The 22,029-nt window shown below is 38.2% G+C and overlaps 1 protein-coding gene across 1 annotated transcript in view; it reads left to right on the top strand.

The window, feature by feature from the left end:
- Nucleotides 1-21,238, top strand: part of TET1 (tet methylcytosine dioxygenase 1) — a 108,970-nt gene extending 87,732 nt beyond the window's left edge. Inside the window, exons 6-11 of the mRNA XM_004680833.2 lie at nucleotides 571-782; nucleotides 2,538-2,688; nucleotides 6,462-6,551; nucleotides 9,554-9,691; nucleotides 12,945-13,293; nucleotides 19,505-21,238. Of these exons, the coding sequence (XP_004680890.1) occupies nucleotides 571-782; nucleotides 2,538-2,688; nucleotides 6,462-6,551; nucleotides 9,554-9,691; nucleotides 12,945-13,293; nucleotides 19,505-20,517 (1,953 nt within the window). The 3' untranslated portion in view covers nucleotides 20,518-21,238. The remainder of the gene's footprint in view (nucleotides 1-570; nucleotides 783-2,537; nucleotides 2,689-6,461; nucleotides 6,552-9,553; nucleotides 9,692-12,944; nucleotides 13,294-19,504) is intronic.
- Nucleotides 21,239-22,029: the final 791 nt, after the last annotated feature.

Genomic DNA, 22,029 nt, shown 5'->3' with positions numbered 1-22,029 from the left:
CAGGAGAGGTCTGCCACGCCATGTGGTCACCTCCGGGGCAGGTGGGAATCGAACTCATGTGGAAGTGCCTTTAGCTTCTTAGTGCTGTGCTTTAACTCGCTGCACCACCAGGGAGGGCCCTCGCATTTATTTTTAATGTTGGGAGGAGTCCACGCTTATTTCCATGTAGGCAGATTTGTCCTGTTGTGCAGTGTGGGGAAGAGCAGAGGTCTCCGCCCAGATCCTCTGTTACCTGTTTGCAATTCTGTCACCAGTGAAGTGAAACACAGATTGCTTTGCTCTGCTTTATGTAACAACCACACACCGAAGATTACCATTCTACCTGTTTGTTATTCCAGTAACCTGGCATATGATTTGTTGAGTTCTGTGGAAGCAGTTAGTCTGACAGCTAAAGGTAATATAGCCTTCAACTTTTTAAAAAATAATAATAATGTATACATGTATGTGTGTAACACATATGTGTGTCACATCTAAGTATACAAAATATACACAGTTGTAAAGGAAGAAGACCCATTGCATTTGACTTTAGGATTTTTGTTTTACATAAATGATTGCACTGTGGTTTTATAGGTTTTACGAAGAAGCAGCGATGAAGAGAAAGTCCTTTGTTTGGTCCGTCAGCGCACAGGCCACCACTGTCCGACAGCGGTGATGGTGGTACTCATCATGGTGTGGGATGGCATCCCGCTCCCGATGGCGGACAAACTGTACACGGAGCTCACCGAAAACCTCAAGTCTTACAATGGCCACCCCACCGACCGCAGATGCACTCTGAATGAAAAGTAATCAAATGAGTTTTGGGAACTGCTTTCAGACCACTCTTATGTTACATTCATTTCTTAATTAACCACAAACTAAGTATATTGTAGGGGAGAACAGGAGTTTAGGCATTGTGGAAGTAAAACGAACATTTCTTTAAAGAAAGCATAACAGTATGTTAGGCTGCCTTAGGATAGTCACTTGAAATTTTTTTCTTCCCTCTGAAGACCCGACAGCACGCACTCCTGCAATTTGGAGGGAGAGGGATTTTTCAAAAAGGCAAAAACTCGTCCTCCCTTAACAGTGAACGAGAAAATCAATTCCCTACAGCCTTGCTAGTCCTTATGTTGTCAGACTGAGTCTTTGCCCTTTTAATAGGTGGTAAATGACATCAGGTTAATTTGCATTTTTGATTTGTATTTTTCATATTACAAGCATATTTTCATTGGGTTAGGAACTATTTACTACTTCTAGTCACTTTTTATTTTTATTCTTTTTGTTGTTTTTCAAATGTGAGTTCCATTCTACCCCATTCATAAATGGGATTGCTATGACATAGTGGGACTATTAACCCTTTGGCAAAAGTTTCTTTTTTAATGTAATTTTTATCTATATTTTCCCTTAAATTTGTCTGAATATTGTCATTACAATACTTTTCTTATTACTTTTAGCATAATTTACCTGCTTTTTGTTTATTCCAATTATATTTTAAAATATAAATCTCTGATATTTAAATTGAACTGCTGGTTAACAGTGCTAGGAATAGATCCATTTTCATCCTTATATCCCCACATATCCCAATTTTAATTATTAAAATGTATGTTTATAGACTTTGATTGAAATGCTGCCTTTAAAAACATGACATCTTTATGATAGTCTTTCTCTTCCTTAAACTGATTTTTCTTTTCATTTGTTCAGGTTGCTTTTGTACACATCAAAAGTGTTTTGTAGATAGATCTCTTATTATATAAGATATAAGTAAAAATATAGATTATCCACTCTAATCCCCACACAAGATTCCTTATCTAATCCCTAAAACATTCCTTATCCTTAAAACTCTTAATTTCATTACATTTTCCCTGTGCTAACAAATATATATGTATACCTTATTTTTAATGTCTGCTAATTTATTGTCTTGATGCACTATAACATACTTGTCATGAAGACAAGTATGTCTTGTTGTTCAGAAACAATTCAAAGTAATTATTTCACCAAATGTGCATCTCACATCTTTTCTTTAAATATTTGTATTTACATAAATGATGCAGACATACTTTAGTATCCACTTATATTCCCCTCGTCTGTGTTCCATAATTGTTAGCATTACATTTACATTTATACATATCATACATACAGACATATCATACATACAGATAATTGACAAAGCTATTTCATCTACAATATCTATTACCCTTTATTAATCCTTAGAGGATTAAGCTAATGTCATTTTACCTTTGAAGGACCTAACGACCTTCTTTATTTCCCTTAAACTTCTAATAGAAAAAAAAAGATTATAGATATTCCAGATATGTATTGTTTGCTGCCATTTATTTACATTTATATGTTTAAAGACTTTAGTGAAAAGTTCAGTTGTATTCCAATACACTTATTTTTGTGTTATCTTAACAATATTTTAAATAAAATAGTGAATAAAAAAGAGGTTAAAATCAACTTTTTTGCCATCTGTACTTCTAAAGCTACATGAATTTGTAATGTTGTGTTTGAGATATTTTCCTGCTAAGTTATTGCTTCATTCCTTTGCTGTTACCATCTGACAGTCGTACCTGCACATGTCAAGGGATTGATCCAGAAACTTGTGGTGCTTCATTCTCTTTTGGCTGTTCATGGAGTATGTATTTCAATGGCTGCAAGTTTGGTAGAAGTCCAAGCCCTAGAAGATTTAGAATTGATCCGAGCTCTCCCTTACATGTAAGTGCCTTTTTATTTTCTGATTACACTATGAATATGCAAGTTCATCCCTTTCGATTTTATAAATAGTAAAAAAAATTAATTATGCAACAGCATTAAGAGAGAAAAAATACATATGTGTAAGTAAATAGTTTCAAATTCTAAATAAGTTAGGTAAAGTTTTCAGCTACCAACCCAAATTTCAATTGTCCCCAACTTCCTTCTCCTTCTCCCTTTCCCTGGAGAGAATCTTTATTAAAAGAACCTAGAATTTTATACCCAGTCAAAGTAGGAAGAATAAATAAATCCATTTGCCAACATTTCAAAGACTCAGAAAGTTTACTACCCACAGAGCTACTATGAGAGAATTACTAAAGGACGTATTCCAGAAAGAAGATATATGAAACCGGAACGAGTCTGTCCGGGACAAGAGGCCATGGTGAGCAAAGAAATTAGTCAACCTTACTGTTAAGTTTAAATAAGTTGAGTACTTAACACTTTTAATTAAAATAACAACCTATAGTTCCATACTCTTAACCACTTAGGGGTGGGTAGGTAGTGGGAGGGGGTGGGGCACCTTTAGGAACTAAGTGTGGTGGTGGTTTTATGCTTTGTTTGGAATGGGGAGGTGTAGAAACTGATTAACTCTAAGATCAGTGTTTTTCAAACTTTGAGTTGTGACGAAGAATAAAAAGCATTTTATGTTACCAACCACTATATGACTACATTTATACAAGTGAAGTAATTAAAATAAAACCATTGAAAAGTGGTACTTAGCCATATATATGTAATAAGATAATATTTTAAAGTTAATTATTATTCAGTATAGTTATTGTAAAGAATCTTTGTGATGCTGTATATTTTTTATACAATTTTTTTTAATTGTTAATAATAACCTGTTCAATTGATTCCATGGCCCACTAATGAGTCATGACCCACAGCTTGGAAAACACTCATCTAGATATTTTCAGTAAACATATTTAATTAAGGGTATGTTTGAAACTTCTTTTAGGTTAACAAACTAAAAACTTTTGAATTAGTTGTGAGGAAAAAATTTTAAAGAAAACAACCCATGCATAAATTCACAAAGGAAGTTTAAAAAGTCATTAGGATAATCATAAATAGAAATGAAAAATAAACAATAGTAGTTAATTAACTTTATCTGTAAATGAATATAATACCTTGGGGAAGCTCAGAATTAATAATGATCCCTATCAGGAGATCATCAAAATTAGTTAGGATTTTCTAGAATTCCCAGCTACTGCAATAACATACAGAAATAATTAAAGAAGCTACATTTGCAGGTAAAATACTATAGATATAAGCTAACAAGAAATATAGTGGACCTTTAGAGAAACATCTATAAAACTTAGTAAAGAGCATATGAACTACCAGACCATGGAAAGGTTCATGTTCAAAGATCAGAACATGTGATAATGTGATGTCAGTTTTTTCTTATAGTAACTAGTTAAGTTTTCTTTTTAAATGTTACATGATGAAGCTGTCTCTTGAAATAAATATATATTTTTTTTAACATTTACATGACAATTAAAATCTTATTCTGTAACAGTAATACTGTTAATATAAGTAACAAATGGGACAATAGTTTTTGCTTAAGGTTAATATTTATAATGAATAACATTTATAGTGCTTATAATATAGGAAGAAGCAGTGTTCATTCCAGCAGTGGACAGTGTGGACAGTATGAAGCTCAGCAGGCAAGGGAAAGTAAGGTGTATACAGAAACCTTATGATGCCCTGTCAAGAATTTTGGAAAATCATGGAAGGATTTTACGAACGAGAGTAACCATAATTACACTTACTTCTTAAAGAACCTCTCTGGCTGCTCTTTGAATATTGAATTGGAGTTGGCTAAGAGTGCATTTAACAAAATGAGCTGGCTATGAGAATAATCTGGGGTAGGAATAGTAATGACTTAGAATATAATTGTGACGGGGAAATAGTGAGTAATGTTTGGTCTGGAAAGATTTTTTTACTTAGAATATAATGATGTTATACCTTGACGTAAGGTACCCTGTGGGACCATCACTATAAAGGACAGATTGTGCATTTACTTTACATTGGGCTGGAGATTTCTAAGGGAAATCCAAGGGGTTTTCAGGGCAATAATAATTAGAATCTGGAACTCAAGTGGTGCTACGTGGGCCACATGCTATTTATGCCATGAATGTAGATATGCTGGAGAATGGAGATAGTGGAGAATGAAGAATGATGGCTTAAGTCCATAGATAAAGAGCTTAGAAGAAGAAATTTCTGTATTTGATAAGCATTCATTCATTCTAATGAAACAACTGGAAATACAATAACAAAATTTTATTTTATGAAATTATACCTATAGTCAGTTATATAAACTTAGTTTCCTTTTGTCTGCTTCATTTCAACATTTTATCACAGTTCATGAGGTAGTTCATGAGATGACAAATTACTGTCTGATTTGTGACCCTTGGTGGTTCATAATATTCTACTAACAAACAGTAAAATATATATACCCACTCTTCCAATTATTTTAAGTGTTAAAAACTTAATCAAATCTTTTAAATAGGTATTTAAATCTAAGGCTTTATCCAAATAGATAGAATACTTAATATGTGAGTATAGCCAGGAAATGTTGTTAAAGTAGGGTGCTGATTTTCCCGGCAATAGTTAAGAACCACATTATGTAACACAAATTAGACAGATGAATGGAACACAGTAATCTAAATATAGACCCTATACATAGTATACATAAATTTCTTATTCACTAAAAGCATTGGCATAAAGCAATAAGCAACCAAAAGTGCTATATTTGATGCTTTTTAGTTGTCACAGTTAAAACTTGTTAAAAACACTCACTATTAAATTACAGTGCCTGTAGTAGTCTGATGTACCCCAGAGATGAACTGATCCACATAAGCACTTTCTTTCAGTGTTCATAGTATCTCTATTCCCCATATCTCAAATGGGGAAGAAGACTCAACCCTTCTTAAATCCTTCCTTTTTAGCTTTGCTCTGATTCCCATTCAGTTGTCTTCCTTGGCTATGTCAAAAGTGACTGATCATTTATCAAGTCTCTAACTTGATTTAGTATATCACCTCTAAAAAACTACCGTGGTTTTCAGCTCTGATTTCCAAAGTCTTCCTTCTTTGCTTCCTACTGCACACTGTCACCTATGGTGTTTAATTAACTATTGTCGTGATGATGTTTCTTTGAGAAAGTCTTGTATGTTTCTACTATATGACAATCGCAATTCTTGATATGGTATTAATGCTCCTCACAGTCCTACCACATCTTCAATTTCTATCTACTATGGCATAGAAAAGAAAATACTCGTTTTTGACAACCAATTATCCACTATATGTTTGAAACTTTACTAAAGGACCTGTTACCTGATGTCTGGTACATATATCTCTGTTGTAGAATCTTTTCATACTATGTCACATTTCTTTACTTTGACGTCTTGATTTCCGTTTAGTGCCCATGCTACTGAATAAATGTAAAAACAAGGTTCTCACTTTGAGCAAAAAGAGCAGTTTTGCAAGTTACTACTAATAACCACATATAGTTAGACTATAACAATTTTCATTTCAAAAGACTGACTTAACATATAACAATGACTAGTAGTTTAGGTTTTTAAAATAATAATTTATGTTATTTTCAGTGGAAGTGCTTTCTATCACAGTAAGTATAGCTTGTGTATTAACCACATATCAGCAGTGCTTTGATTCAGAATCATGCCTTAAACTCATCCTACATGTCATTATGAGGCAACTTTTATGGACTGTCTTTTCCTTAGGAAAAAAACCTTGAAGATAATTTACAGAGTTTGGCTACACAATTGGCTCCAATTTATAAGCAGTATGCTCCAGTTGCTTACCAAAATCAGGTATGTTTAAATATATGACCCAGATGTTTTGTTTAATTATTTACTTGTGCATACAATAGCTGGTTGGTAGGCCAGAGGTACAGGGTGCATGTGTGGAGGGGAGGAATGAGAGGGTTCACCACAGAGTAGGGAGGAGAATTAAGTGGGTCTACTGAAATATATTGCTGAAGGGAACAGTTGATGAGACAGGAGAGATCCTGACCTGGCCATGTGGGTCAGCTTCCTGACAGGGGATTGAATTTGTGCTGTGGTGGCTGACCAGTAGTCTGACAGTGCTCAGACTTAACCCCTTGTGCCACCAGGGAGGCCCTATCCAGGCAGTTTTAAAAATAACCTTTTTAAAAAACCTTCCCATTAGAACAATTGAAATTCCAGAGTGATAGAATTATGGTTGTGTCTGAAAAGAACATTTTAAAAGCAGGAATGGATGACTAGTATTAATATAATGCACTATGTTAATAGAACAAGGGAAAAACCACGTAATAGCTCTACAGATGCTAAAAGGGCATTAACAAAATCCAACACTTTATTACATCTTAAAACCATGCAACAAACTAGCCATAAAAGGGAGCTGCCTCACCCTGATAAAGACTAGATGCTTTTTGTCTAATACCTAGAACCAGGTAGGAATGTCTATTTTATTTTATTTTTTTTAAGATTTATTTATTTATGCATACAAGAGCTGGAGTATAGCCCAAAGAGGATTCACCAGAGACAGAGTGGGAAGCAAAACAGACAGATATCCTGAAATACACTGCTTGGGGGAGCATCCAGGGAGGCAGGCGAGGTCTGCTGCACCATGTGGGTCAGCTCCCTGGCAGGCCAGGGATTGAACTGTGTTGCAGTGGCTGTTGATAGCTTGATAGCACTGTTTTTAACCCCTGCACTACCAGGGAGGCCCAGGAGTCTCTGCTCTTGCCATTTCTATTAAACATTTTACTGAAGGTTTTATTTAGGACAACTAACACAAGACAAAGGAATCTAGAAGGAAAAGTAAGAGATAAAATTGGTCTCTGCTAGTCAGCTGTATATTCCTATGTGTAGAAAATACCAAGAAAAACACTGTTTAGAGCAAATAAGTGAGTTCAGTGTATGAGATCAATATGCAAAAACCACTGATTTTCAAACACTAGCAATAGACCATCCAAAAATAAAATTAAGAAAATAATCCACCATGGAAAGCTTTTACATTTGTCTTTCAAAGATATCAAGAAAATAAATATGGGTATAGTAAATGGAGAGGTGTGGCAGAAACTCCCAGCTATAAGATAAATAAGCTCTGGGGTATAATAGACAGTGTGACTACATCATCACCATTTTGTTAACCATTTTGTAATACATACATGTATCCAGCCATCACACTGCATGTCTTAAACTTAGATATAATATATTTCAATGAAACTTGGAATTTTTAAAAGAAAACAAATACACTTATATTATGAATAACACTGTTAAACCCCAGTATATCATTTTTTTAAAGATTTATTCATTTATTCATACAGAACTGGGGTACAGGACAGAGGCACAGAGGCGGTAAGAGAATTCACCTGAGGGGAGCAGCAGGTGAGACAGGAGGGGTCTGCTGCACCATGTGGAAAACCTCCAGGGCGGGGGATCAAACTCACATTGAGGTGGCTGTGGCTCATTGCTGTGCTATGAAGCTAGCTGTAGCCACTTCACGAGTTTGATCCCTGGCCAGGGAGGTGATCACATGGCGTAGCAGACCTCTCCTGACCCACCCGCTGCTCCCCTCAGCAGTGTGCTTCATCTATCTGCCTGTTCTGCTCCCCACTCTGTCTCTGGTACATCCTCTCACTGCCCCTACACCTCTGACCTGTATCCCAGTTCTGTATGCATAAATAAATATATCATTAAAAAAAAAGTTGTAAATTGACTTTGTATATTTGTTCCTGGATATATACCTTTTATAGAAATTCTAATTTCTTAAGTCATTTATACACTACATCCTTCTTTATGATGGTATCATTTAGGCTACTATACTTGCTAGTCCACCTAGCATGAATTCTCTTTGGTCATAGTCACTGGTTGTCATTTTGTTCTATGCATTCTTATAAGTGTATGTCTAAGGGGCACCTAGGGTCCCCAAACTGTTACGGAATATATGCCTTAAAAGAAGCTAGTTTCTGCTGCATAAAGGCAAAAGAAGCATACTGTTAGTGTGAAGATCTTTAATAGAATTAATATGCATGCAGAGAGAAGATAGGATAGTCATAATTGTTTCCAATAAAATCCCCAATTATCCCCTTAAGGGCAAATGCCCAGCCAAGCAAGCCTAGCCAGAAGCAAGGCTGCTGTGGCCTGAAAGGTTCCCACAAGTGTAAGGTGGCTTCTAGCAACAAAGGCAGTAAGTGGATCCTGCAGCTGGGGCGGAAAGGGATGCTACATCAAGGTAACAGGTGCCATTGACTCCGCCCTTTAGACAGTGTCTGCCACCTCATATGTCCCCTAAGTCTCTCTATGTGTCACCCCTTAATCTTCCCAACAGTTTGCAGGTACAAGTCAGGACACACAAGCTTGAGTGTTACGTATGGTGTTCAGCTTTGCCACCAGTTACCAACAGCTTCTCCCAGCTCATAAAGTTAGGTTCAGGGCCTCCCTGGAGGCGCAAGGGATAAAGACAGTGCTATCCAGCCATCACCAGCCACTGCAACAGGAGTCTCCCGCTGCTCCCCACACCTCTTGCCTGTACCCTGTTCTTGTACACATAAGTAAATAAATCTTATTAAAAAAGAAAAGAAAAGAAAAGAAAGGTTCATGGCTTATTGGAACTTAAGAGCCCAAGCAGGTAGATGTGATGGGGTTAGTGCATTTCTAATTTGTACATCTCTGTATTCTCAATGTTTCTAAACTACACTTGGGCTACAATAATACAGTATAGTGTCAGTAATACTAAAAATTACAAAATGTCGTTACTTTCACAACATTGTTAGGAAGTGATTTTCACAGTTTCTTAAATGTATGTATCATACTTTCCTTTTAAGGTGGAATATGAACATGTTGCCCGAGAATGTCGGCTTGGTAGCAAAGAAGGTCGTCCTTTCTCTGGGGTGACTGCTTGTCTAGACTTCTGTGCTCATCCTCACAGGGACATTCACAACATGAATAATGGAAGCACTGTGGTATGTATGTGTGTGAATTTCAATATGAGAAACTCCACCACTGTTGCATAGGCTGGGGTCCTTAGATGTGATTGTTGTAGCAAATTTATGTTCTTTTCCACATAAATGTATATACTGGTGGAATTTAATTAGGTTTATTGTCAAAGTACTTGCAAAAATTTGTAGAGCCAACCTTAACAATTTTCAAAACATAGTTTTGAAAGTCTCCAATTGTATACATCTTTTTTTTTTATAATAATAAGTTTATTTTTATATCATTTTGCACATTTTTCCATCTCAGCTGTAATCCCCTTAGGCTTCCCATCACCAAATTACCCATTTGCCATCACCATAGTCCCGTGAATTTCCCTCCCCCATTGTTTTTGATCCCATTCCCCGCTCCAACCCCATAAAATGTCTCTGGTATATAGCTGTTCATTATTATTATTATTTTCTCGCCTGGTCCGTTATATGCCTGTTATGAGTAAACCATCTGATATTTTTCCTTTTCTTTTTGGCTTATTGCACTAAGTATGATCTTTTCCAGTTCCATCCATGTTGCTGCAAAAGGCATGTGTTTTTGTTTTGGTTTTGGTTTTGGTTTTGGTTGCTGAGTAATATTCCATTGTGTATATGTACCACATCTTTTTGATCCAGTCATCCACTTTGGGGCATTTGGGCTGTTTCCATGTCTTTCCAATTGTAAATAAAGCAGCAATAAATATGGGGGTGCAGGTATCTTTTTGAATCAGTGTTTTTGTGCCTTTTGAGTAGATACCTAGGAGTGGGATTCCTGGGTCATAGGGAAGCTCCATATTAAGCAGTTTGAGGAACCTCCAAACAGTTTTCCATAGTGGTTGTACTAGTTTGCATTCCCACCAGCAGTGCAGGAGAGTTCCTGTTTCTCCACATCCTTGCCAACATTTGTTGTTGCTAGTTGCTTCAAGATGTGCCATTCTCACTGGGGTGAGATGGTATCTCATTGTGGTTTTAATTTGCATCTCCCTTATTACAAGCGATGCTGAACATCTTTTCATATGCTTGTTGGCCATGTTGTATACATATTTAAATGTATTTTTGTTACATTTGCTGGGAGGAAAGAAGAGTATATGATTATTGAAAACAATAATTCTGTGCTATCAGACTTGTGGGTGGTAGGTAAACAAGTTCCTTAATGTTTTTTTTTCTTAATTATTTATGCATAAAGAACTGGGGTATAGGCCAGAGGTGCAGGGTATGAGAGGAATCACCAGAGACAGAGTGGGGAGCAGAACAGGCAGATCTACTGAGATTCATGGCTGAGGGGAGCAGTGGATGAGACAGGAGTGGTCTGCTGTGCCCTATGGGTCAACTCCTTGATCAGGGATCAAACTCATGCCACAGTGGCTGGCAATGGTTTGATAGTGCTGAGTCTTAACCCCTGCACCACCAGGGAGGCCCCCTTAATGTTTCTGTTTCACATTCTTTCCTCAGGATCTTGTGAGGGAACTATGCCAAATATATCATCCTTCTTATGTGTATTAGCTTTAAGTACAGTTTGTGTTAAGTTATAGTATGAGAAATATTTGCATCAGGCATATTAAGCTTACATCCATGAAAAGAATCATACTCCTCAGCTTGAGATCATCTATCAAGAATTCTTTTTTTATATATAAGATTTATTTATTTGTACATGCAGAACTGGGGTACAGGGGCAGTAAATGGATTCATTCACCAGAGACAGAGTGGGGAGCAGCGGAAGGGTCAGGAGAGGTCTCCTGTGCCATGTGAATCACTTCTCAGGGCGGGCAGGGTTTAACCCACTGCACCACCAGGGAGGGCCCAAAAATTCTTAAAGTAGGGGCCTCCCTGGTGGTCTAGGATTAACTCTCACTCTAACAGCATTCTGGCCTGAGTTCCATCCTACAACAGTGAGGTGACCCACATGGCTCAGCACACCTCTCCTGTCTTGTCTGCTGCTCTCTACTCTCTCTGATCAATCTTCACACACACACACACACACACACACTCACCTCTGGCTTGCACCCCAGTTCTTCTACACTAAAAATAAAATGAAATAAATAATAGGTTCATATTTTTAAAAAAGAATATTTTTTGTGACTTTTTTTAATTTTATTTTTTTTAATTATTACAAAAGTTTATTTTTACATCATTTTGCACATTTGTTTTTCCATCTCGATTGTAATCCCCGCGGGTTTCCCATCACCAAATCACCCGTGTGCCACCACCATAGTCCCATACATTTCCCTCCCTTCCCCCCCCCCCGTTTTTGATCCCATTCCCCACTCCACCCCCACAACATGTCTCTGGTATATGGTTGTTCATTATTTTTGTTATTTTCTCGCCTGGTCCATTATACTCCTGCTATGAGTGAAACCATCCAGTATTTTTCTTTCTCTTTCTGGCTTATCTCACTAAGCATGATCTTTTCCAGCTCCATCCAAGTTGCTGCAAAAGACATGTGTTTCTTTTTTTTGGTTGCTGAGTAATATTCCATTGTATATATGTACCACATCTTTTAAAAAAGAATATTTAAAGTGCATAAAGCTCTAGTGTAAATTATTCAGTAGTCCTTTTATAATGGATATGAGTGTGCTTCAAGTAAATGTAGGCTTCTTACCTAGAAAAACATATTAATAGAAACTATTTCTTTTTGACCCTCCTTGATGGCGCAGCGGGTTGGGACCCAGCACTGCAAGCTAGCCATAGCCCTTCAGTGCAAGGTCAATCCCCGACCCAGAAAGTGACCCACATGGCACAGCAGACCTCGCCTCTCTCACCCACTGCTCCCTTGAGCAGTGTATTTCAGCTGATCTACCTGTTCTTCTCCCCGCTCTGTCTCTGGTGAATCTTCTCACCACCCCCATACCTCTGTAGGCATAAATAAAAAAAAGAGGGCCCTCCCTGGTGCTGCAGGTTAAAGCACAGTAATAAGAAGCTAAAGCCACTTTAACATGGTTTCAATGCCCGCCCCCGAGGTGACCCACATGGCGCGGCAGACCTCTCCTGACCACCCCCACTGCTCCCCAGAGCAATGTACTTCATCTGTCGGCCTGTTCTGCTCCCCATTCTGTCTCTGGTGAATCCTCTCACCACCCCTGCACCTCTGGCCTGTACCCTAGTTCTGTGTGCACAAATAAATAAATCTTTAAAAGAAAAAAAAGTAAAATAACAAATACAGCTTTTTCACAATGGTAGCAAGAAAAAAGGAATGACTATAGAGGTTATGTGGGACTTAGATTTTATTTTGCCTGTGTTATTTTATCTCTCTCAGGTTTGTACTTTAACACGAGAAGATAACCGTGCACTGGGTGTTATTCCTCAAGATGAACAGCTGCATGTGCTTCCACTTTACAAACTTTCAGAAACAGATGAGTTTGGCTCAAGGGAAGGAATAGAAGCCAAGATAAAATCTGGGGCCATCGAAGTCCTTGCTCCCCGCCGCAAAAGAAGAAAGCGTTTCACTCAGCCAGTTCCTCGTTCTGGGAAGAAGCGAGCAGCAATGATGACAGAGGTTCTTGCGCACAAGATAAGGGCTGTGGAAAAGAAATTCATCCCTCGAATCAAGCGGAAGAATAACTCCACCACAAACAACAGTAAGACTTCTTTGCTACCATTGTTAGGTGAGTCCTTTGAATCCTCTCATTTTATTTTTATATGCACAAATTCATTGGCAGAAGGAATTGGACTTTTATAACTTATTTTCCTCTCCTTTATCTTTACTATTAATTTACGTGCTCTGGGATTGTTAGCAAGTAACCAGGGATATCCAGGAACCCCAAACAAAATATGACTCTGCCATCCAGTGTATAAAATATGTAGAAAACATATTAGGAAAGATTACCCTTTGTATGATAGATCTTAGGTAGAGTTAGTTTGCACACAGAGAGAATAGGGAATAGTTTCCCCCAGTAAATCATCCAAAATCACCCATCCATCCTGTTGACCAACAAGATTGACCTGAAGCAGGACCACTGAGAACCAAAAGCTGGCCACAAGTCTAAGGCAGTTTCTGATAGGAGATACCCAAGATCGAGACAAAAGGGACCAGCTAAGTCTGGGCCAAAAAGGGCAAAATCAAAAACAAATCAGCATAGTGGCTGCCGCTGCCCTCTGCCCCAGGGGTGTCTTACCCATGTGTCTCTCGACTGTTTCTCCATGTTTCTCCTCCATGTGTCTTCCATGTCTCCCAAGTCCCTGCATGCAAGTCAAAGCTAGAAAAGCAAGTGCCCTTCCCCATTTTTTGTGGAGCTCACCTGCCTTCAGTGTTTCATAGCTTCACCTGGAGCTTGGTTCTGCCCCTCATTTCCCAGAACACACAAGGGCCTATAGTCCAAGGTGGCTGCTTTACTGGGGGTGCAAAACATGGCAACTACCCTAACAGGATGGGCCACTTTGGAAAGGAAAACTTTAGGGGCCCTCCTTGGTGGTGCAACATGTTCAAGCACAGCACTATGAAGCAATCTGCAGCCACAGCAGCATGAGTGTGATCCCTGGGCAGGGAAGTGACCCACATGGCATGGCAGACTTCTGACCCAACCTCTTCTCCCCTCGGTAGTATATATCAGTAGATCTGTCTGTTCTGCTCCTCACACTGTCTTTGATGAATCCTCTCACCCCTGTATACCTCTGGCCTATACCCTGTGCCCCAGTTCTTATATAAATAAATCTTTAAACCAAAAAAAAGAAAAGGAAAACCTCAGATATCAGTTAACTAATGTTCTCAAACCATTTTTGTTTTTAATATAGCCTGACACTGAATATATTTGCCAAGACTAAGTGTCAGCCAACAAAGTGACTCATAAGTATTCTTTGGTAATTTTTTTTAACCTGTTCTAATTATGTATTCCTAATTTTTTTTGAAGTCTCCCTCTCTTTCTGGCATGGATGAAGATATCAATTCATAGAAATCTTTGATCATTTTAGCATCCATTTAAGTAATCTCTCCAGCAGATAATATAGGACATCATTATGAACTTTTCTAGGTATTGGAAAGGTAGTGAAAAAGAGGGGCAATACTACCCAGAAAATTTATTTAAATAAGGTTGTCAGCGTAAGATTCATTCATAATAGCACTTGTGTAAAGTACTAAAAGAAATGAGAGTCAACGGTGATTTTCTTTGGAGAAAGCATGTCCCAGGCAGAGGAAATGATAAGTGGAAAGGGCAAGAGACAGGAATTTACCTTGCATACTTGATGTGAACAAGGAGTCCGGTGTGGCTACAGCAAAGTGTGAAATGAGAACAGTAGGAAATGAGATCAGAGAGTTAAGAGGTGTGTGTGAGTGACTCATCTCTGGCATTGTAAATTGTTGTAAAGATTTTGGCCTCTGTTATTAAATTATAGATTTCAAAATAGAGAACAATGTCCTGGCTCAAAGCTCTCCTCATTACTTGGTTGAAACTAAAATGGGGCAGAGAATAGAAATGTAGGATGATCATAAAGAGGCTTCTCTATCAATTCAGAAGAGAGGTGGTGGGGCCCAGACTGACTAATAAAGACAAAAGAAATGTCTGATTCTGGTTTTGTTTTGAAGATCAACAGGATTTCTAATAAATCAAATCTGAAATATAAGATAACAAGAAGTGTCAAGGTTTACCCCGATGATATTGGTCTGAAGAAAAAAAAACAGTATTTAAAGCAATGAGAGTGAATAAGATCACACAGAAACATTTGATGGAGATAAGAAAAGAAATTTTACCAAGGATAAATCCTGGATTTCACAATTTGTAGAGGCTTCAGAGATGAGGAAGACCCTGCAAGAGAGACTTACAGGTCTGGTGAGGCGGGAGTAAAACCACAGAGTGTAGTATTTAAGGCGTGGGAGTGATCCTCCATGTCAAATGCTGCTCCTTTTGAGTGAGACAAAAATGGAAATTTCACCACTAGATTTGAAGGCTATTGAATGTTCTGATAGAGCACATTTAGTAGAGTGGTGGGAAGAATGAATGTGATTGTTTTATAGAGAGATGAGAGAAATCCCTGTGTTTGGCTATAAAGGAGATGAACAGATTGCAGGTTGAAGAGATTGCTGTTGGATTTTTTTTTTTTTTTTGTCTTAAGGACATTTTTAAAGATGTACAAAATGGGCCCTCCCTGATGGTGCAACAGGTTAGGACACAGCACTGCAAGCTAGCCACATCTGCTTCAGTGCAAGTTTGATCCCCAACCTTGGAGGTGATCCACGTGGTGCCGCAGACCTGTCCTGATTCATCCGCTGCTCCCCACTCATTGATCTGCCTGTTCTGTTCCCTACTCTGTCTCTAGTGAATCCTCTCACCACCCCTGCTCCTCTGGCCTGTACCCCATTTCTGTATGTCTAAATAAAAAAATAAATCTTAAAAAAATAAGAAAAAAAGATGTACAAAGTGGTTTACATAATGGACGCAAATTTCCTCAACTGTTCCCACTATTAAAAATTGCAATATGTAGCTATTCTTACTTCATTTATAATCTTATGCAGACATGTCCCTTCAAATGTGTTGAAAACAAGTTGCAGAAGTTAATATCATCTATTGATTCATTCATGTGAATGTACAAAAAGTACAGCTCTTTATAACCACAATAGTGAAAACTAAAAAACCAAAGAATGCCTTAAGGCCAATTAGTGTTCGAATTTCTCAGTTTCTAACATTTGGTTTAAATCAATTTCCAAAAAAGGACATACATTATATTGACTTGATGTGACTTCCCTATCTTTTCTTAAAGATTTATTCATTTATGCTTATAAGAACTGGGGTATAAGCCATAGATTCAGAGTGGGGTCAGCTTCCTAGCCAGGGATCCAACTCATGCTGCAGATAACTTCATAGTACTGCACATTTACCAGGTGGGCCACCACGGAGGGCCCCATTTGTTAGTACTTTTAAAAAGAAATCTTGTTTTGGGCCTCGTTGGTGGTCTAGGGGTTAAGTGTCCATGCTATCACTGCATCATCAAGGATTCAATGCCCATCCAAGAAGCTGACCCACATATGTCACAGCAGACCTCACTTGTCTCTCCTGCTGCTATTCCCCTCAGCAGTGTATTTCAGTACATCTGCCTGTTATACTTCCCACCCTGTCTCTGGTGAATCCTCCCACCCTCACATGCACCCCATCCATCCCCAGCACAAGTTGGATCCCTGGCCAGTCTTCAATGGGGGGAAAAAAGAAATCTTGTCCTTAGCGATAGCTTGCTCTCAGGCATAGTTCATGCGGGAAAGTCAGAATAAATGCTTAGCTTTATTCACTTTTATTCTTTTTTTTAATATTTCTTTTTTTTATTTTACAAAAGTTTATTTTTACATCATTTTGTACATTTTTTTATTCACCTTTATTCTTAATCCCCATCAAATAAATACAGAATACGAGTTAAGTTCACCAACATTTTTCAGTTTGTTCAATTTTTTTTTTTTTAATTTTGTATCATTTTTATCTCATGGCTTTTTTACATGATTTGTTTTTCAGTGCTTACTAAGTAGGTTTTTTTGTTTTGTTTTGTTTTTTAAATTAGATTTGAAGTGTTCTAATCATCCCATCTTTGACCAGTGGAACCCCTCAAGCTTTCTCTGAATTCTTTTGTCATGACCCCATTGTTATTGATAGCTTCCTTCCTAGTGTTCTTGCAAGACATTCCAAGTTCAGATTACATAATCCTGTTCTGTCTCTAAAATCAGACATTTCTCCAAGGAGCCTAAAGAAAAACATTCACCATAATTTTATACTGTGATGCAAATTGCAGGTTATTCCAATAACATCTTCTATTTTTATATTTATTAAAGAAACTTTTTGTCAGGTGAGAGAAAACACAGTACAGGCATGATAGTTTTTTTTCTTTTTTAAGATTGTGAAGGATAGTGAATAAGCTAGATAGAGAGAATTAATTTTTTTTCCTGTAGCTCTATTTCACAGGCATCTTAAGGTCTATTTTTAGGTTCACTTCTCTAACTTCATTCTGTTCATAAACAACAGTCATGTAACTTATATCATAGTGTCATTCCCTAATCATCTTGACATGCTCTTTATAAATCAGTGAATAGCCATATGCATAAAATTTGAACCATTTGTAATCTGACTCCTGAAAAACTTCTATGGCTTTATTCAATTCAGAAAGACTCATGGCTTTTTTTTTTTTTTAAAGATTTATTTATTTATTCATACAGAACTGGGGTACAGGCCAGAGATGCGGAGGCTGAGAGGATTCACCATAGATAGAGTGAGGAGCAGAACAGGCAGATCAACGAAGTGCACTGCTAAGGGGAGCAGCGGGCAGGTCAGGAGAGGTCTGCCTAGCTGTGTGGACTCCTCTGGCCAGTCAGGAATGAAAGTCATGCGGAAGTGGCTTAAGCTTCTTAGTGCAGTGCTTTAACCCACTGCACCACCAGGGAGGGTCCGACTCATGGCTTTTTAATAATCTCTTCCCAATATTCTGTTGAGAACTTTCTTGATGTGTCCCTTTAAAAATGAAGTTCTTAAGTTCTCTTTAAAAATGAAACCTGGGCCTCCTTGGTGGTGCAAGGGGTTAAAACGCAGCACCATGAATCTCTCCACAGTCACTGTTGCAGAGTTTGATCTCTGGCCACGGAGGGGATCCACATGGCATGGCAGACCTCTCCTGACCTGCCTATTCTCCTATTCTGCACCCTACTCTTTCTGGTGAATCCTCTTAGCCCGCCCCCCAAGCTATCCCCCCCCAAACTTCTAGCCTGTATCCCAGATCTTGTAAGCATAAATAAATAAATCTTTTAAAAAGAAAAACTCTGGCCCACAGTGTAAAGCAGACCTCTCCTGTCTAGCCCACTGCTCCCCTCAGCAGTATATTTCAGTCAATCTGTTCTGTTCCCCACTCTGCTGAATCCTTTCACCACCACCACCACCCACACACCTCTGGCCTATACCCCCGTCTTACGTGCATAAATAAAAAAAATTTTTAATATAAATAAACTTTTTTTAATAAAAATGAAAACCATTTGTCTCCCTGATAGCCTATAGGTTAAGTTGCAGTGCTATCTCCTCTAAGGCCTGAGTTTGATCCCCAGCCAGGGAGGGAACCCACATGGCACAACAGACCTCTCCTGTTATGCCCACTGCTCCCCTCAGCAGTGTATTTCAGTAGATAATTCTGTCTGTAGTGAATCCTCTCACCCCCTCCTCCAACCACCACCTCTGGCCTGTACCCCAGTTCTTCCATGCATAAATAAATCAATCTTAAATGAGGGGGGAAAAAAACAAAAGCTATCATGTTCCCCATTTTATATTGTCTGCTGGAAAAATTGTATCTATTCTGAATTAGATCAGTGGGTGCTATTATATTATTGACAATCCCCTTTCACCTTTTCTCTTTCTGGTTCTTCAATTTGCTTGATTTGCAGTTCCAGAAAATTTAAAAGTAAGAGAATATCCTCATGAAAAATGTTTACCTTTGATATAAGGTTTGCGTGGGTATATCAGAGCAGATAACTACACTGGCCAATATGATAATAGCTAATTAGCTTTACCTTTTCTGTTATAAACTACTACTTACATTTACTTGTTTAAAAAATGAGATTATACCGTGCCTAAAAGGTATCTAAATATTTTGGGGGCTAGGTAAATGTTGCTTTCTGTCATTGTGTTGTCACCTGCTTTGTATTCCAGTGTATAGTTTTCACTTTTAAGGAAAACTGATTGAAAAGCATACCAAACTACTAATTTTTAATGCATGTTTGTGTGTTTGGCTTAAGACAGAACTGACCAACATTGCCACCATCAGTGTTTTATCATTCATTGTGCTGCTTTAAAAATGCCATTTAAAGTCAACTACCAAAACTACTTTGGACTTAACTTCACATGTGGTGTCCTTTTCTCTGTTTAGGGAATAAAACTGAGACCTTGCAACCTGAAATAAAAAGTGAAATTGAACCCCATTTTATCTTCAAAGGCTCGGACATCAATAAAACCTGCCCACTGGCCCCATCCATTCCTCACCCCGTGAAAGAGACAAACTTAACTCCAGACTTCTCCTGGTCCCCTAAGAATGCTTCAGCCGCAACAACTCCTTTTAAGAACGATGCAGCAGTTTCCCATGGGTTTTCAGAAAGAAGTAGCAATCCCCACTGCACAATGCCTTCTGCGAGACACAGTGGTGCTAATGCAGCTGCGGGGGAGTGCACTCGAGTCGCGCAGCCTGGCGAAGCGGCTCCGCTCTCCACCTTGTCTACTCCCATAACAGATTCTCTGGTTTATTCTGAGCCCCTCACAGGTCCGTCTGAGCAGCTAACTTCTAATCAGCCTATTCCACCGTCCCCACTCATCAGCTCTCCTCCTGAAGCCGCCTCCTCGCTGGTGGAAGAAGATGAGCAGCATTCTGAAGCCGAGGATCCTCTATCAGATGACCCCCTATCAGACGACCCCCTCTCACCTGCTGAGGACAAATTACCCCACATTGATGAGTATTGGTCAGACAGTGAGCACATCTTCTTGGATGCCAATGTCGGCGGGGTGGCAATAGCACCTGCCCACGGCTCCATATTGATCGAGTGTGCCCGGCGAGAGCTTCACGCTACCACCCCGGTGGAGCACCCAAATCGGAATCATCCCACACGCCTCTCCCTTGTCTTCTACCAGCACAAAAACCTGAACAAGCCCCAACATGGTTTTGAACTAAACAAGATTAAGTTTGAGGCTAAGGAAGCTAAGAATAAGAAAACTAAGGCCTCAGAGCAGAAAGACCAGGCAGCTGGCGAGGGTCCTGAGCTACCCCCTGAAATTAACGAATTGAACCAAATTCCTTCTCATAAAGCATTAACATTAACCCACGACAATGTTGTTACCGTGTCCCCGTATGCTCTCACACATGTTGCAGGGCCCTATAACCATTGGGTCTAAAGGCTTCTCTCCCCTTCTTAATGCCTTTGCTAGTGCAGTGTATTTTTTCAAGGTGCTGTTAACAGAAAGTCATGTTGTCGTTTACTCTTATCTTCATCTCACCCATTTGAAGGCTGAGGTAAAAACACAAAAATGGGGTGGGTATTTCTTAACTGTGACAATATTTTGACAATTGGTAGAAGGTGCACATTTTAAGCAAAAATAAAGCTTTTTCTAGTTTTCAATACATAAAGAAATGTTTTGGTTAGGTGTTAACCTTGATAGAATCACTCAGTTTGGTGCTTTAAATTAAGTCTGTTTACTATGAAACAAGAGTCATTTTTAGAGGATTTTAACAGGTTCATGTTCTATGATGTAAAATCAAGATACACAGTGTTAACTCTACACAGCTCCTGGTGCTTAACCACATCAACACAGTTAAAAATAAGCTGAATTATTATTTCATGGTGCCATTGTTCCAACATCTTCCAATCATTGCTAGAAAATCAACATATTCCTTTGAAATAAACCAATGAAATGTTTTCTCTGAAAATATCACTCCTAGGTAAAATAATTCATTATTGTTAGTAATGGTTGGAGGCTGTTCATAACTTGTAAATATATATTTTAAAAGCACTTTCTATTTTTAAAATAACTTGAAATAGTATAGTATATGAATCCTATTGTCTATTGTTTGTGCATATTTGCATCAAGAGAAATCATTTATTCTTGCTGTGTAGAGTTCCATCTTATCGGCAGTATGTATTCTAATCATGTATATGGTTTGTGTTTTTTTTTTTTATGTGTCCTTTTTTGTTCAAATATTAGCTACTTATATAAAATACATCATGCAAAAATTATTAATTATCTCTAAAATTCAAATTAGAAGCTTGGCACCAGTATTGGTTAACGTTTTCTTTGGACCCAAGTCAGAGTGGTCTCTTCTGATTTATTGAACATTGGCCCCAATTTACTTTTCTAGCTTTCTCAGTATAATTTATGACAGGTGTTTTCAAAAGGAGATAAATATAGGGTTCAGAAGAGTCAAATGCTTCTAATGTTTCAAGGTGGTAAATTACAAAAATTAAGAAGCAAGAAACCAACTCATTCCTAATTGCCTTATTTGTTCTGAAGATCGTTCTGATACAAAATAAGAATATATAATTTTTGTCCAAAAATTGTGAAAATAATTCCCCTATCATCACACAGCCCTACACCCCAAAGAAATAGTAGGAATGATATTATCCTAAGGGTGGTTCACCCGCTGAGAGCTAATTCAAAGCTGTTTATCTCAGTATACCCTCCATACCAAGAAAGTAAGCATTCTATTTATTTTCGCCCTCCTATTGTTTTCCCTATTACTTTTTGGCTCTCTTTACAGCAAAACAAAAGGGACTGCCCAAACAAAAGCTTAGAACAAGAAAAACTTCCAATCAAATACTTGATTTTGTAACAATGTAGAGGTGCTATAACATTTAAAGTGTCAGATTCCTTGGGAGCATGGAAAACCTAATGGTGCTTCTCCCTCGGAAA

Source organism: Condylura cristata, unplaced genomic scaffold (assembly GCF_000260355.1).
Source record: "Condylura cristata isolate star-nosed mole 26May11 unplaced genomic scaffold, ConCri1.0 scaffold00011, whole genome shotgun sequence".
Taxonomy (NCBI): Eukaryota; Metazoa; Chordata; class Mammalia; order Eulipotyphla; family Talpidae; genus Condylura; species Condylura cristata.
Note: the sequence above shows the minus strand (reverse complement) of the source record. Positions and strands in the feature narration are given on the sequence as shown.